General features: G+C 38.7%; 1 protein-coding gene and 1 long non-coding RNA gene across 2 annotated transcripts in view; one reads left to right on the top strand and one right to left on the bottom strand.

The window, feature by feature from the left end:
* Positions 1-1,762, bottom strand: part of GRB14 (growth factor receptor bound protein 14) — a 110,527-nt gene extending 108,765 nt beyond the window's left edge. The window contains exons 1-2 of the mRNA XM_040644517.1: positions 1,544-1,762; positions 144-276 (exon numbers count right to left, since the gene is read on the bottom strand). Coding sequence (XP_040500451.1) covers positions 144-276; positions 1,544-1,734 — 324 coding nt within the window. The 5' untranslated portion in view covers positions 1,735-1,762. The remainder of the gene's footprint in view (positions 1-143; positions 277-1,543) is intronic.
* Positions 1,763-2,102: 340 nt separating this feature from the next.
* LOC121105874 overlaps positions 2,103-13,663 on the top strand; it is a 61,483-nt gene continuing 49,922 nt past the window's right edge. Inside the window, exons 1-2 of the long non-coding RNA XR_005838656.1 lie at positions 2,103-2,144; positions 2,839-2,951. This is a non-coding gene — a long non-coding RNA (uncharacterized LOC121105874). The remainder of the gene's footprint in view (positions 2,145-2,838; positions 2,952-13,663) is intronic.

Below are 13,663 nucleotides of genomic sequence, written 5' to 3'. Positions count from 1 at the left end.
GCCAAAAACTTTGTCAGCCAATAGTCATTTAAAATAGGCCATACCGCTCCTTTGTTAATATTATTAATTACTAAATATCTTAAAAAATTGTATGGATTTAGAACTCCTAAGATTTTTGAATTAGAAAATTTTAAAATGCATACCTGCTTTTTCCTTGAATTTGCTTTGGGAAACAGGCCTGCTGACAACACAGATGTAAATGGAGAACAGCATAGCTCAGGAAAAGGGTTTGGAATAGATGGCATTTCCAGAACATCAAGATCTTTCTTTTTTCTCCTACACCAAGAGAACATAGGAGGTAATTTACATAAAGCGGAATGTAAAATATAATTGCTGACAGGATTAAGAAGTTAAGGCCAACATGTACCACTCTGTGACAACATTAATATATAAAGTATACAGCAAAACTCTGTGATGTACTTTCTGTGGGTCAAAATAAAATTTAATTGATATAAATCAATTTTCTATAGTATTCCTATCCTTTTTTGGGGGGGGACCTTTAAAAAAATCACTAGGTATAGAAACCCCATTACCAGCATTTTTGATAATTTTCCAAGCTGAAATACAGACTATATAATTATTGATGCAAAAACCATCCTGAGAAGTTAGACATTTTTATGGATCCATTAAATTGACAAAGTCTACAAACATTTAATGAATTCATCCCTATGCTATTTTACTAATCACTTTTGGAAGTTATGGTTTATTAATTATAGCTGTGGTTCATCTCACTTCAAATTTCATTCACAATGTTGCCCACACACAGTCTGTTGATTTTTCAAGTGCTTATAGATACTAAACCGCAAGGCAGTGTTTTTGAAGAGGTAAGTGAATAGAACTTGCTAGTATAAATGTACTCTAGTCCACTGCAGAGTAATTTTAACTTCAGTGAAGTTGAAGCACTTTGAAAATCTGGGGGAAAAAAAAGTACCATTTCAATGTATGAATATAAAGGACTACAGATTTTTGTATTATTGCAGTCTTTTTCTTTCCTAAAGTATGTGCAAAATTGTGAACTCTAAAGGCACTTAGTGCTGAATGCTATGGAGATTGGGAAACCTTTTAAAGCCTCTATTCTTTCCTGCTGAACAGCAAGACTGCTCAAATGTCAATCCCTGCTTTGCCTCTCCAGGGTCGCTGTAAGACTCTATGTGGGAGGTGAACTCATTTATACTATGATTTTTTTAAATATATAAAATAAAAAAGATTAGGGTTTTTTTGTTTTGGTTTGGGTTTTTTTTTTTAGTACAGGGCCACGAAGGGAGGAAGGGGGTGGTCAGCCTGGCCTCCTAGTTCACACGGATGGGCAGAGGTGAGAGCGCCCAGGAGCTCTCAATGAAACGGTGATGCTATTTATAAGGCGCTGGCAGATCGCAATGTCCTGCTGAGCCGGTAGGAGCCAGCTCAAAGGGAATTGTCTTCAGAGACTTTCACAAACTTGGCCCAGCTCTGGGCACATGGCTCACCCCCTAGGACCGCCTCCTCAGCCCCTCGCCGGCTGCCAACCCAGGACACTCCCCCGCGCCCTCCGAGGGCTGCCTACCTGTCTGCAGCACAGCCGCGGGTCCCGTCCGGAGGGGGCAGGAGCGCCCGCGCGTGCAACCAGGGGGCAGGCGCCAGGTCGCGGGCGTCGCCCCTCCCCTGGGCAGCGCCGCACACCTGGGCGGCCAGCGGCGAGTCCTGGGCAGCCGCCCTACCCGCGGCGCTCTGCCCATCTTGCAGGGAAGTGGTCATTGTCGTCGGCCGGGGGGGTCTCGGGTGTCACGGGAGACCCGGCGCGGGGGGAGTGGGAGGCCGGGCGGCGGGAGGCGAAGCGCCTGCTTGGCAGCCCGAGCGCGCTGCAGGTGCGGTGGCCTCGCCGCCTGCGCTCCGGGCCCGGGCGGCTCAGACGCGCGGCCGAGCAGTCGGCGAGGCGGCGGGGGAGGGGAGGGGGCGGAGGAGGAGGGTGGGGAGAGGGGAGGAGCGGCCGGTGGGTGGGGGCCGCGGGCGGCGGGGCGAGGCGCGGAGGGGGCGGGGAGGGCGCCGAGCGCCGGGCGGGCCCCGCACCCGGCCCGGGACTCGCCGGGGCGCTGGCGGAGGTCCCGCGCCGCCGGGACTCGGCCCTCGGCGGCCCGCGCGCGAGGCCCGGGCCGCCACCTCCCCAGGTGGGCACCCGAGCGCGAGGTTGAGCCCAGGGTCAGGGCGGGCCCGCGCGGCTGGAGGCGGGGACCCATGTGAGCCGGCGCTCCCGCGGGGCTTGCCTAGCGGAGCGCCGGCGGGGCTGGGGTCGGGGAGGCGCTGACCCCCAGACCCTTCCTTTCTTCTGGTTCTGAGATCACCTAAGCTGTAGCTGGGCCGCCATGACAGGCCCCACCGTGGCCGGAGGCCAGGGGCCAGGGGCTAGGTTTGCCCCAGTCCTTCCCCCCACGTGCCTCTTCTTCCTTCCACTCCTGCAGCCTTAGACGGGGCGGGGGAAAGGGGTGGATGAGGGAGCAGGGAGTACTATCCAAGCAGTATAGGAAACTACTGAGATGTTTCAGAATTCTTAGTAAGGCGTGAATAATCCTGAAGGTGTCGTGGGAATTAGGAAAAAATATTAATTTTCTTTTAATAAGAGCAGCCCTCATGTAATGAATCCCCACTCTGCCTTGTCTTATTCCACCCTCGCAACAGCCTCACAAATTAGATGTTTACCCCGTTTAACAGATAAGGAAAATGGGGCTCAATAGCTTGTCCAACATAGCCCTCCCAATCAGTGCAGTTGAGCTTCCAATTCGGAAGATCCCATCTTAAAAACCCAGACTCTTTGAAATAGTACCGTAGTGCCCCCTTCTGTGATTTCACCTTCCTCCATTTCAGTTACCTGTGGTCAACCTCCCTCTGGAATAGATGACCTTCCTTTTGAGATATAGTCGGAAAGTCAGTAGGTTCCTCTCAACGCACACCTCATGCACCTCACTTCATCTCATCAGGTAGGCATTTTATCATCTCACATCATCACAGGAAGAAGGGTGAGTACAGTTCCTTAAGATACTTTGAGAGAGACCACGTTTATATAACCTTTATTATAATATATCGTTGTAATTGTTCTATTTAATCATTAGTTATGATTGTTAATCTCTTACTGTGCCTAATTTATAAATTAAAATTTATCACAGATATGTATGTAGAGGAAAAAACATAGTATATATAGTATATAATATATGTATATAAGATATATACATAATCAGTATAAGTGGTTCAGTCTGGTATTATCCGTGGTTTCAGGTATCCACTGGGGGGGTCTTGAAACCTATTTCTGCAGATAAGGGTGGATTACTATAATTACATTATACTCACCCTCTGAGGTACAGCAGTCCTGCTCTGAAATTCTGGGTGCTACTCTGTTTCTTCTCTTCCTGTAAGTTCCCCCACTGCAGTGCACGGGGGAGGATTTCCAAATGTTTTACACACTCATTCTTTGACCAAATTAGGTAACACCTGTCCCTAGCATCTGTTTCCCCAGGTTTTCTTAACCTCCACAACCCCTGCCTAGGGAAAGGCAGACTTCCTCCTGAAGTGGGCAAAACCCTTTCTTCCACACAGACACACATACAACACAGCACCAACCACTGCTAACAACCAGGGGTCACTAACTCCCAGCTTGTGAGGAAACTGGGAGGACTCCACGGAAGGAAAATCTTTGTGTCAAAGAGCTTATGGAATCTAAGTTCTTCATTTTTCTGATGTTAAAATTAAGACCCAATAAAGAGCAGCATCGGTGCGGGTCACACGGTGGGTGTGGTCTCCAGGAGACTTTCTACAGCGCAATAGCCATGGAAGGACAAAATGGTAGCTCTCCTCAAGGATAAAATAATAGTACTCATCATGGTGAAAGTTAATATGTATTGATGCTGTGTGCCAGGCAAAGCCCTCACGCACATCCAGGTCCCTGAATATGGTATGGATTCTACATGTGGGTTTTAAGAGAGTTTCATGTAAAAGCAGCCAGATATATTGAAGCCATTCCAGCAAAATAAAAAAGAGGTTATGTATTTGCAGATAACTTGAACTAAAGACATAAAGAAACAACTCCTCCCCTTCCTCCTTTTTCCTCCTCCTCTTCTTCTTCTTTTTTCTTCTTCTTCCTCCTCCTCCCTCTTCTTTCTTCTTCATCCCTATATTCTTCCAAAACTCTTGGAGGCAACCACTTCTCCTCTAAAATGGTATACTTGGGGGGGTGGGGTGGCTGGGTGGCTCAGTCAGTTAAGCGTCTGCCTTTGGCTCAGGATCCCAGGATCCTGGGATCAAGTCCTACATTGGGCTCCCTGCTCAGCAGGGGAGTCTGCTTCTCCTTCTCCCTCTGCCCCTGTCTCTCTTGCTCTCTCTCTTAAATAAATAAATAGAATATTTTTTAAAATGTAAAAAAATAAAAATAAAATAAAATAAAATGGAATACTCTGAGCATCTAACAGGAGGGTGAATCAGTGGTTAAAGTTTGTCCCAGCCCTGCTCCCAGCAACACCCTCTCCCTCTCTCTCCCTCTCTCTCTCTCTCTCTCTCTCTCACACACACACACACACACACACACACACACACAAGCAGAGCAGGCTGTCTTTTTTGTCAGAGAAGAGGATAGGTGAAAACCGTTTATATCTTCAGAATCACTGGAAGTACTATTTCCCAATAGTGTGTCCTGCTTCAATTCCCAGTAGAAAGGTTTAACGTCAAGAAAGAGTATTCATTTGCTGGAATGAGATCTCAATCGTGTCTCCCCTCTCCAGGCATTTTCTTTTAGTGAAAGTCCAGAGAGTATCCATTTGCAGGCTTTATACTCCTTCTCTAACCCCCATGGCAAAAATTATAATACCTGCAGTTATCAGGGGCAAAAGCAAAAAGAACACGTCTCTGAGGAATGAGACCTAAGTAGTTGTGTCTTGTAGACTGGTATTAAATGTTGAATTTACATCTAGATACCTGGAGGCTCTATACCAAGAATTATTAGAATTAGCTCATTCACATTTTTGAAGCAAGCCAACAAAAGAACTAGTTTTTCTATCTAAAGGGTTTCCAAAAATGATTCTAAATAAAGAACTATGCAATATAAAAGCAGAATACTATCAGATCTAGTACAGTCTAAGAGAATACAGAGGCATATTTTCATCAAAAAGGAAGTTATAAAGGGAGATTTTCCTTCCCATAATTGACGAAGATTTCTGAAACAATGAGGCAGATATGTTGGTGCCAAGATTTCTGTAACACTAAGATATCTTGGTACTAAGATTTCTGAAACACCAAGGCAGGTATCTTGGTACCAAAGACTGGATCCTCCCCTGAGTGGCTATTGCCCTTTTTGACTTGAACCTGTAAAATTGCAAAGGAAGAAGTTTGTCTCTTGGCCCCTCCCCCACTTTGAGCATTGTCTGCCCCTATGCAACTCTCTTTTCTGTCTCTCCCTAGGGATCCTAGCCTTTCTACTCTTCATGGAAAAGGTGTCCTCCCTGCTTTATTCTCTCCCTTCCCTTTCTCATCAAATCAAATTTCTTAACCCTTTATGTTAGGAAAGATAACATACAAAAAGAAAAGTTCACAGACAAAATTGTATGACGACTTATCACAAGGCCAACACTGATGTCAGGTCATGAATTGCAGTCAGTCCTCTAAAAGCCTCTCCCTCCAATCCAGATTTTCATGGTAATCAACTCATAGTTTAACCGTAAGTATCCACCCCTAAAGCAGGATAAAGTAGGTTGTCCGGTTTTGACCTTTATATAAATGGGATCATGCAGTATGACACTTCTGTGCTAGACTTGGTTCCCTTAAGGTTTTATTTACAATATTCTTTTACAAGTAGCTGTAGCTCGATCATTCTTCTATTGTATGTAAATACCACAGTTTATTTATCATTCTACCGATAAGCATCTGGATGATTTCCAGCTTCTGACTATTATTAATGCTGCTGTAAGGAACATTTTGTACATGTCTCTTGATGCACATGTGTATACGGTTCTGGAGGGTGTATAGGAGTGACATTGTGAGGTCATGCTATGTGTATGTTCAGCTTTAGTAGATTCTGCCAATTTCTCAAATAATTGTATCAATTTCACAACCAGCAGCATAAGTTTCCCCAGTTCTTCACATCCTTGAGGATTGGAAAATTATTCGAATTTTCACAATAGACATTCTAGTTGAGTATGTAGCCATATCTCAGCTTGGAACTTGCCCTTTCTTGATGAATAATGAGGTTGAGGACTTTTTCAGGTGATTATTTGCCATTTGGACATCCTCTTTTGATAAGTACCAATTCAAGTCTCTACCCATTTTTATGTTGTCTGTCTTTTTCTTATTCTTTTATAGGAATTCTTCATATATTCCAGTTACCAGCTCTTTGTTAGTTAGGTTTTGTAAGTATATTCCTCCATTCTGTGTCTTACATCTTATAACTAATTCTTAATGGTATCTTTTGATAAATAGAAGTTCTTAAGTATTAAATAGCCAAATTTATTTTTTATGATTATTTGTTTATATACTGTTAGAAATTTTCCATATATATATTCCAGAAATTTATTGTTTTGCCTTCCACATTTAAATCTGTGATCCAACAAGACGGATATTTTTATTCTAGTGCATGAAAGTGTGAAGGTGTGAGGGTGTAAAGATTATTTTTTTCCCATATAGATAGGTAATTTTTACAGCTTCATTCATTGAAAGGATTTTCCTTTCCTCACAACTTTTCAGTGCCTCTTTTGTCATAATTTAATTGTCTACCTATCCGTGGACCTTTTCTGGGCCCTCTCTTCTACTCCATTGGTTTACTTATCGTTATTTATACCAAAATCACATTACCTTAATTATTATGATTTATAAAATTCTTAATATTCAGTAAAGCAAGGCATTTCATTTTCTTCCTCAATTTATTAATTTTAGAATTAGCTTCACAAGTTTTAAAAGAGCTGCTGGGATTTTGATTGGATTGCAATAAATCTATAAAATGGTTTAGAAAGAAATAATATTTAAAAAAAAAATATTCCCAATCCATGAAATTGCTGTATCTTTCCATTTGGTTATATCTTTAATTTGTTGCAATGATGTTTTATGGTCTTCTACATAGATATTTTACACATATTATTAGACATGTTCTTGATATATGATATTTTTACTACTTTGAATACCTTTTTAAAATTTTATTTTCTATGATTTGTTGTGATGAGAAAAACAACTGATTTTTGTGTATTGATCTTTCTATCCACATAATTACTTTCATGCATTAATTTTAAAAATTTAACTGAAAACATTTTTAAATTTTCAATATAGATGACCATATAATATTTATGCATAATGACAGTTTTATTTATGTCTTTCTGGTCTTCGTATCTTTTATGAGTTTTTCCAGCCTTACCACACTGTTTAGGGATTTGAGTACAATGTTGAATACGAGTGAGGATAGCTCAGATTCTAGTTTTATTCTTGATCTTGAAGGAGTAGATATTAAATAAAATATTGTCATACCTTTGTCATAGATATTCTTTATAAGATAAGGGAGGAAGTTTCCCTCATACTGCTTTTTGCTAAAAAAAAATCGGGAGAGTTGGGGAGTGGTGAGGTGGAGGAGGAGGGCAGAGGGAGAGGGGGAGAGAGAATCTCAAGCAAACTTCCTGCTGAGCTCAGAGCCCTACTCGGGGCTTGATCTCACAACTCTGAGATCATGACCTGAACAGAAATCAAGAGGCAGACACTTAACCGACTGAGCCACCCAGGCACCCCTTACTAAAAATTTTTTTATCGAAAGTGGATATTGAATATTATTAAACAACTTTTCTGTATCTACTGAGTTGATGGTTTTCCTCCTTGGTTCTATTAAACTAATGAATTATGTTTTTTAAATGGTAAACTAACTTACATTCACAGTATAAACCCTGCTTATTCTTGCTTATATATTTTTGATGTTTGATACTATTTTATTTACAGTTTTTGCAACTATGTTCATGAGTCAGATACAGAGAGAGAGAGACAGTCAGTGAGAGAGGGAACACAAGTAAGGGGAGTGGGAGAGGAAGAAGCAGAATCCCAGTAGAGCAGGGAGCCCCATGCAGGGCTCAATCCCAGGACCCTGGGATCACGCCCTGAGCCGAAGGCAGATGGTTAATGACTGAGCCACCCAGGCGCCCCTCATAATATATACTTTTTAAGATTTTATTTATTTATTTGAGAGAAAGAGAGCAGGGGGAGGGGCAAAGGGAGAGGGACAAGCAGACTCCCCACTGAGTGTGGAGCCAACTTGGGGCTAGATCCCAGGACCCCGAGGTCATGTCCTGAGCTGAAGTCAGATACTTAACCGACTGAGCCACCCAGGCACTCCCCTGCGTGTGATATTTTTATGAGGTGCTGATATAGGGTAATGATGGCCTCAGAGATAGGAAATGGTTTTTGTTTTTCTTTCCTCAAAGAGTATATAACACTGGTGTTATTGTTTCTTAATTATGGATATAATTTACTTGAATAATTCACATGTGACCCTTAGGTTTCCTTTGTGGGAAAATATTCAGTAAATGACTTAATATCTTTAATAGTCATAGGGCTATTCTGAATTCTTATTACTTCTCATGTTGATTTTGACAACAATTTCTAGGAATCTATGTTGTTAATAAACAATGTAGAATAAAAATAAGCAATATAAACAATACAGTTGTTTATTTCTATTTTTCCTATTTTTCTCTTTCTACTTTCTTTGTTTTTATTTGCTGTTTGTTTTTTCCCCTAAATTTTTGTCATTGATGTGTATAGCTCATTGATACTTAGCTTTTCATATTTTTTTAATATTTACATTTTCAGACATATATTTCCTTCTATGTATGACCATAGCTGTATCCCTGAAGATTTAATAAGTTGTATTTTCATTATCATTCATTTCAAAATGTTTATATTTTTTGTGGTAGAGATTTTTATCACTTTTTATTTTGTTCTTTTTCGAATATATAGCTTAATCACCTTGTTGTCACAGTATATACTCTACATGATTTCAGTCCTTTGAAATTTGCTGAAACCTGCTTTATGGCCCAGCATATGGTCAATATTAATAATATTATGTGTGTGCTGGAAAAGAAGGCATTTTTTGCAGTCCTTGGATTTACTGTTATATATATAATATGTAGGTTAGCTCACACATGTCAACCGTGTTGTTTAAATTCTCTGTTTTTGTACTGATTTTTTGTACGTTCTATCATTTTCTGAGAGATGTCTTATTACAGTCTCCCACTGTGAATTTTTAAATTTATGTTTACTCTGTGTGTTCTATTGTTGCTGTTTTAAGGCTGTATTTTTAGAGGTTAGTTTTAGTATGTCATTTTGCAAATTTAGAATGATTAAGTCTCCATGGTAAATCGAAGTAATTAATATTTTGAGATGGTCTCCTTCACTTCTAGTAACTTTTCTGCCTTCAAGTCTCTGTCTGATGTTAATACAGTTTGGTTGACGTTTTATGGTACCTCTTTTTTCCATACTTTCTGTCAATTTTTTTTAACTTCATATTTTGAAAGTGTCTTTGGTAAATAACATATGATTAGGGCTTTTTGTTCATTTGATTTTTATCCAATCACATGATCATGGGTCTTAATTGAAACACTTAAACATTTTGGGTTAAATCTCTATCCCATTGAAAGCTATTTCCTTATCTCTTTCTATGTTGCTTTAACCCTTTTTTACTTATCTTCTTTTGGACTATTTCATATTAATTCATCTTTTCCCCTGTGTTTATCCATTTGTCCCATCAGATCCACTTTCCATCCTTTCCACCAGCTTTGGGCTACAGGAAGGTCAATTTAATGGATGACATAAAAGTGCTTCCTTGTTCTCTGACTTCTGGTTGTTTTTTTTCAATGGAAGTCACCAGCAGGACATTGAACAGTGGGAAGAAAATGAAGTCGGGATATTTATTCTCTTTTTCCCTTATCTGCCAAGTTGCACAGTTGCTCTCCTTTATGCAGTTCACTGCTTGTGTAGGTGTTACGTGACCCTCTTCACAGGACTATATGGAAATTTCAAGCTGTGAGAACGAACAAATGCTGATACTCTAGCTGTTGCTATTGCTGTGAGTAACAAACTGTCCCTTGTCTCTGACCCAGAATCTTGTGTCTTCTGCCAGCGTCCTTGAAACTACAGAATAATTTTTCAGCTTGCAAGTCAATCAGGTAAAATTTTAGACCCTTCACAGATCTTGACACAATGGAGTTCTGTACTATCTCCTTTTGTTTGTATTTTGTTTTGTTTAAACTTGTTCACATCTTTGTAAAGAGCTCCTTTATTAAACTCTCTTCAAATTACCCAGCTTGAATATACCAGCTTTTTCCTGCTTTATTAAGTTGAAAGTAATATACATTTTTACTATTTTTTCTGTGATTATATCAGAGATTACAACATATATCCTTGATTAATTAGAGTATATTTATTTAATTTTGCCAACTTTCCAGGCAATGCAAGGATCTTAGAATACTTTATCTCTGTTTACACTCCTCTCAACTTTTATGCCACTATTTTGTATCTGAATCTCTGCCTGCGTTCACGTGTATTGTGTCTTCATAATGTATCATTAACATCATTTGACACAGTCAATACTCATTTGTGTTTATTCATGTATTTACCTTATTGTCAGTCTTCATTCTTTCTGAAATCATCCAACTTTAATCTACAGTTTCTTCTGTTGAGTCTCCTGGTGATTAATGATCTGTTTTGTTTGTCTGAAAATGTTTTTATTTTACCTTTAGTTTTCTACATATAACAACTACATTATTGGGATACAGTTCACATACCATATAATTCGCCACTTCAAAGTACAATTCATGGCTTTTAATATATACAAAGATTTGTGCAACCAGCATTACAGTCAATTTTAGTACGCTTTTATAACCCCAGAAAACCGTACCCATTAGCAGTCACTCTGCATTTTACCCATGCAACCCAGGTAATCACTAATCTACTTTCTGCCTCTCTAGATTTTCTTATTCTGAACATTTCATATAAAAGGAATCATACTAAATGTGGTCTTTTAGTCATGACTGGTTTCATTCACTTAGCATAAATTTTCAAGGTTCATACATGTGGCATGTATCAGTACTCCATTCCTTTTTTATTGAGAAATTATGTTTTATCATATGTATGTACATTTTGTTTATTCATTAATCAGTTGACTGATATTTGGATTTTTTCACTTTTTGGCTTTTGTGAATAGTGCCACAGTTAACGTTTGTATACAACTTTTTCATTTCTCTTTGTAACTGCAGAGCCATATGATAACTCAATGTTTAATCACTTGAAGAACTGCCAGAATATTTCCCAAAGTGCCTGTATCATTTTATTTTCATACCAGCAACGTGTAAGCGTTCCAATTTTTCCCCATTCTGATTAACACGTGTTATTATCTGTCTTTTCAGTATAGCCATTCCAGTAGGTTGTTATGGTTTTGGTGAATTTGCATTTCCTAGAGGGCTAATGATGTTGAACAATCCTTCATGTGCTTATTGGCCATTTGTATATCTTCTTTGGAGATAGGTCAGATCCTTTCCCCACTTTTTAATTGAATTGTTTGCCTTTTTATTATTGACTTATAAAAATTCTTTACATATAAGTTTGTTATATTTATGATTTGCAAATATTTTCTTCCATTTTGTGGGTGTCTTCATACTTTTTTGATGATATCTTTGAATCACAAAGTTTTCAATTTTGATAAAGTCCAGTTTATTTTTTTCTTTTGATACATGTGCTTTTGGTGTTATATCTAAGAGGACCAAGGTCACAAAGATTTACTCTTATATTTTCTTCTAAGAGTTATAGAGTTCTTGCCTTTGTATTTAAGTCTATGATACATTTTTATATATACTGTGAGAAAGGAGTCCAACTTTTTTCTCTTACATTTGTTTATCCAGTTATTTCCAGCGTCATTTATTGAAAAGACTAATTTTATTCATTGATTTGTCTTGAGATCCTTGTCAAAAATTAATTGACCATGAATATGAGGGTTTATTTCTGGACTTTCAGTTTTATTCCATTGATCTACATGTTTTTCTTATGCCACTACTACATTATTTTCATTATGATAGATTTGTAGTAAGTTTTGAAATTAGGAATTATGAGTCCTCCAAACTTGTTCTTTTTAAAGATTTTTTAAGCTATTCTGGGTCCCTTGAATTTCCTTTTGAATTTTAAAACCAACTTGTCAGTTTCTACAAAGGAATCAGCTGAGGTTTTCGTAGGGATTGCACTGAATCTGTGCTTCAAATTGGGGAGTATTGTCCTCTTAAAAATATTGAGTCTTTCAATCCATGAACATGGGATATATTTCCATTCATTTAGGTTTTCTTTGGTTTCTTTCAAACATGTTTTATAGTTTTCAGATTATAAATGTTATACTACTTTTCTTGAATTTATTACAAGTACTTTGTCTTTTTGGTGCTAATGTAAATGGAATTATTTTCTTAATTTCATTTTTGGATTGTTCATTCCTAGTTTATATAAATTAATTTTTGTATATTGATCTCGTATCCTGCAACCTTGTGAAACTCATTTATTCTAATAGTTTTGGGGTATTTTTTTGTTGTTGTTCTTAGTGGATTCCTTAGGATTTTCTACATACAAGATCATGTCATTTACAAATAGAGACAACTTAATTCTCATTTCCAATCTGGATATCTTTTATTTTGTCTTTCTTTTCTTCTTCTTTTACTTCCTCTTCTTCCCTCCTCCTCCTCCCTCTCCCCTGCCCCTCCCTGTCCCCTCCTCCTCTACCCCTCCCTTCTCTTCCTCCTCCTCCTCTTCCTCCTCCTCCTTCTCCTCCTCTTCTTCTTTTCTCCTTCTCCTTCTTCTTCTTCTTTTTTTAACCTAATTGCCCTGACTAGAACCTCTAGTATAATGTTGAATAGAAGTTGTGAGACTATCCATGTCTTGTTTATTATCTTAAGGGAGAAATATTCAATCTTTTAGCCTTAACTACTATGTTAGCTGTTGGTTGTTGTGCCTTTTATCAATTGAAAAAGTTAACTTCCATTTCTACTTTTTGAGTGTTTTTATTATGAAGAAGCATAGGATTTTGTTTAAGTTTCTTTTCTGCTCAACTTCCTATTTAAAGGGTATCATGTTGGCTATAGAATTCTTGGTTGGCACTACTTTCTTACAACACTTTGAATGTATCCTTCCATTGGTCCAGCTTAATTATTTATGTTGAGAAATTGACTCAGTAGAATTGTCATTTATTTTAAAAGTAATTTGACTTCTATCCACCCTCCCCCTTACTCTTAAAATTTTCTTTTGGTCTGGGTTTTTAGCAATTTCACTGTGATGTACTTAAGCGAGGATTTCCTTTTATTTATTTCTCTTGCAGTTTGTAAGTGGTCTTGAATTTGTGACATAATATTTTTTATCAATTTGGAAATGTTTCTAGACATTTTCTCTGTAAACAGTACTTCCTCATCTGTCTCTCTTTTCTCCATTTCTGGGATTCTAATTGTACATATCTTAGACCTTATCATGGTGCCCTCCTTGTCTTTTATTTATTTTTTTTAAAGATTTTTTATTTATTTATTTGACAGAGATAGCCAGCGAGAGAGGGAACACAAGCAGGGGGAGTGGGAGAGGAAGAAGCTGGCTCCCAGTGGAGGAGCCCGATGTGGGACTCGATCCCATAACGCCGGGATCACACCCTGAGCCGAAGGCAGAC

Source organism: Ursus maritimus, unplaced genomic scaffold, assembly GCF_017311325.1.
Source record: "Ursus maritimus isolate PB19 unplaced genomic scaffold, ASM1731132v1 scaffold_1, whole genome shotgun sequence".
Lineage (NCBI taxonomy): Eukaryota > Metazoa > Chordata > Mammalia > Carnivora > Ursidae > Ursus > Ursus maritimus.
The sequence above is the reverse complement of the archived record's forward strand: the minus strand, read 5'-3'. Positions and strand labels throughout refer to the sequence as shown.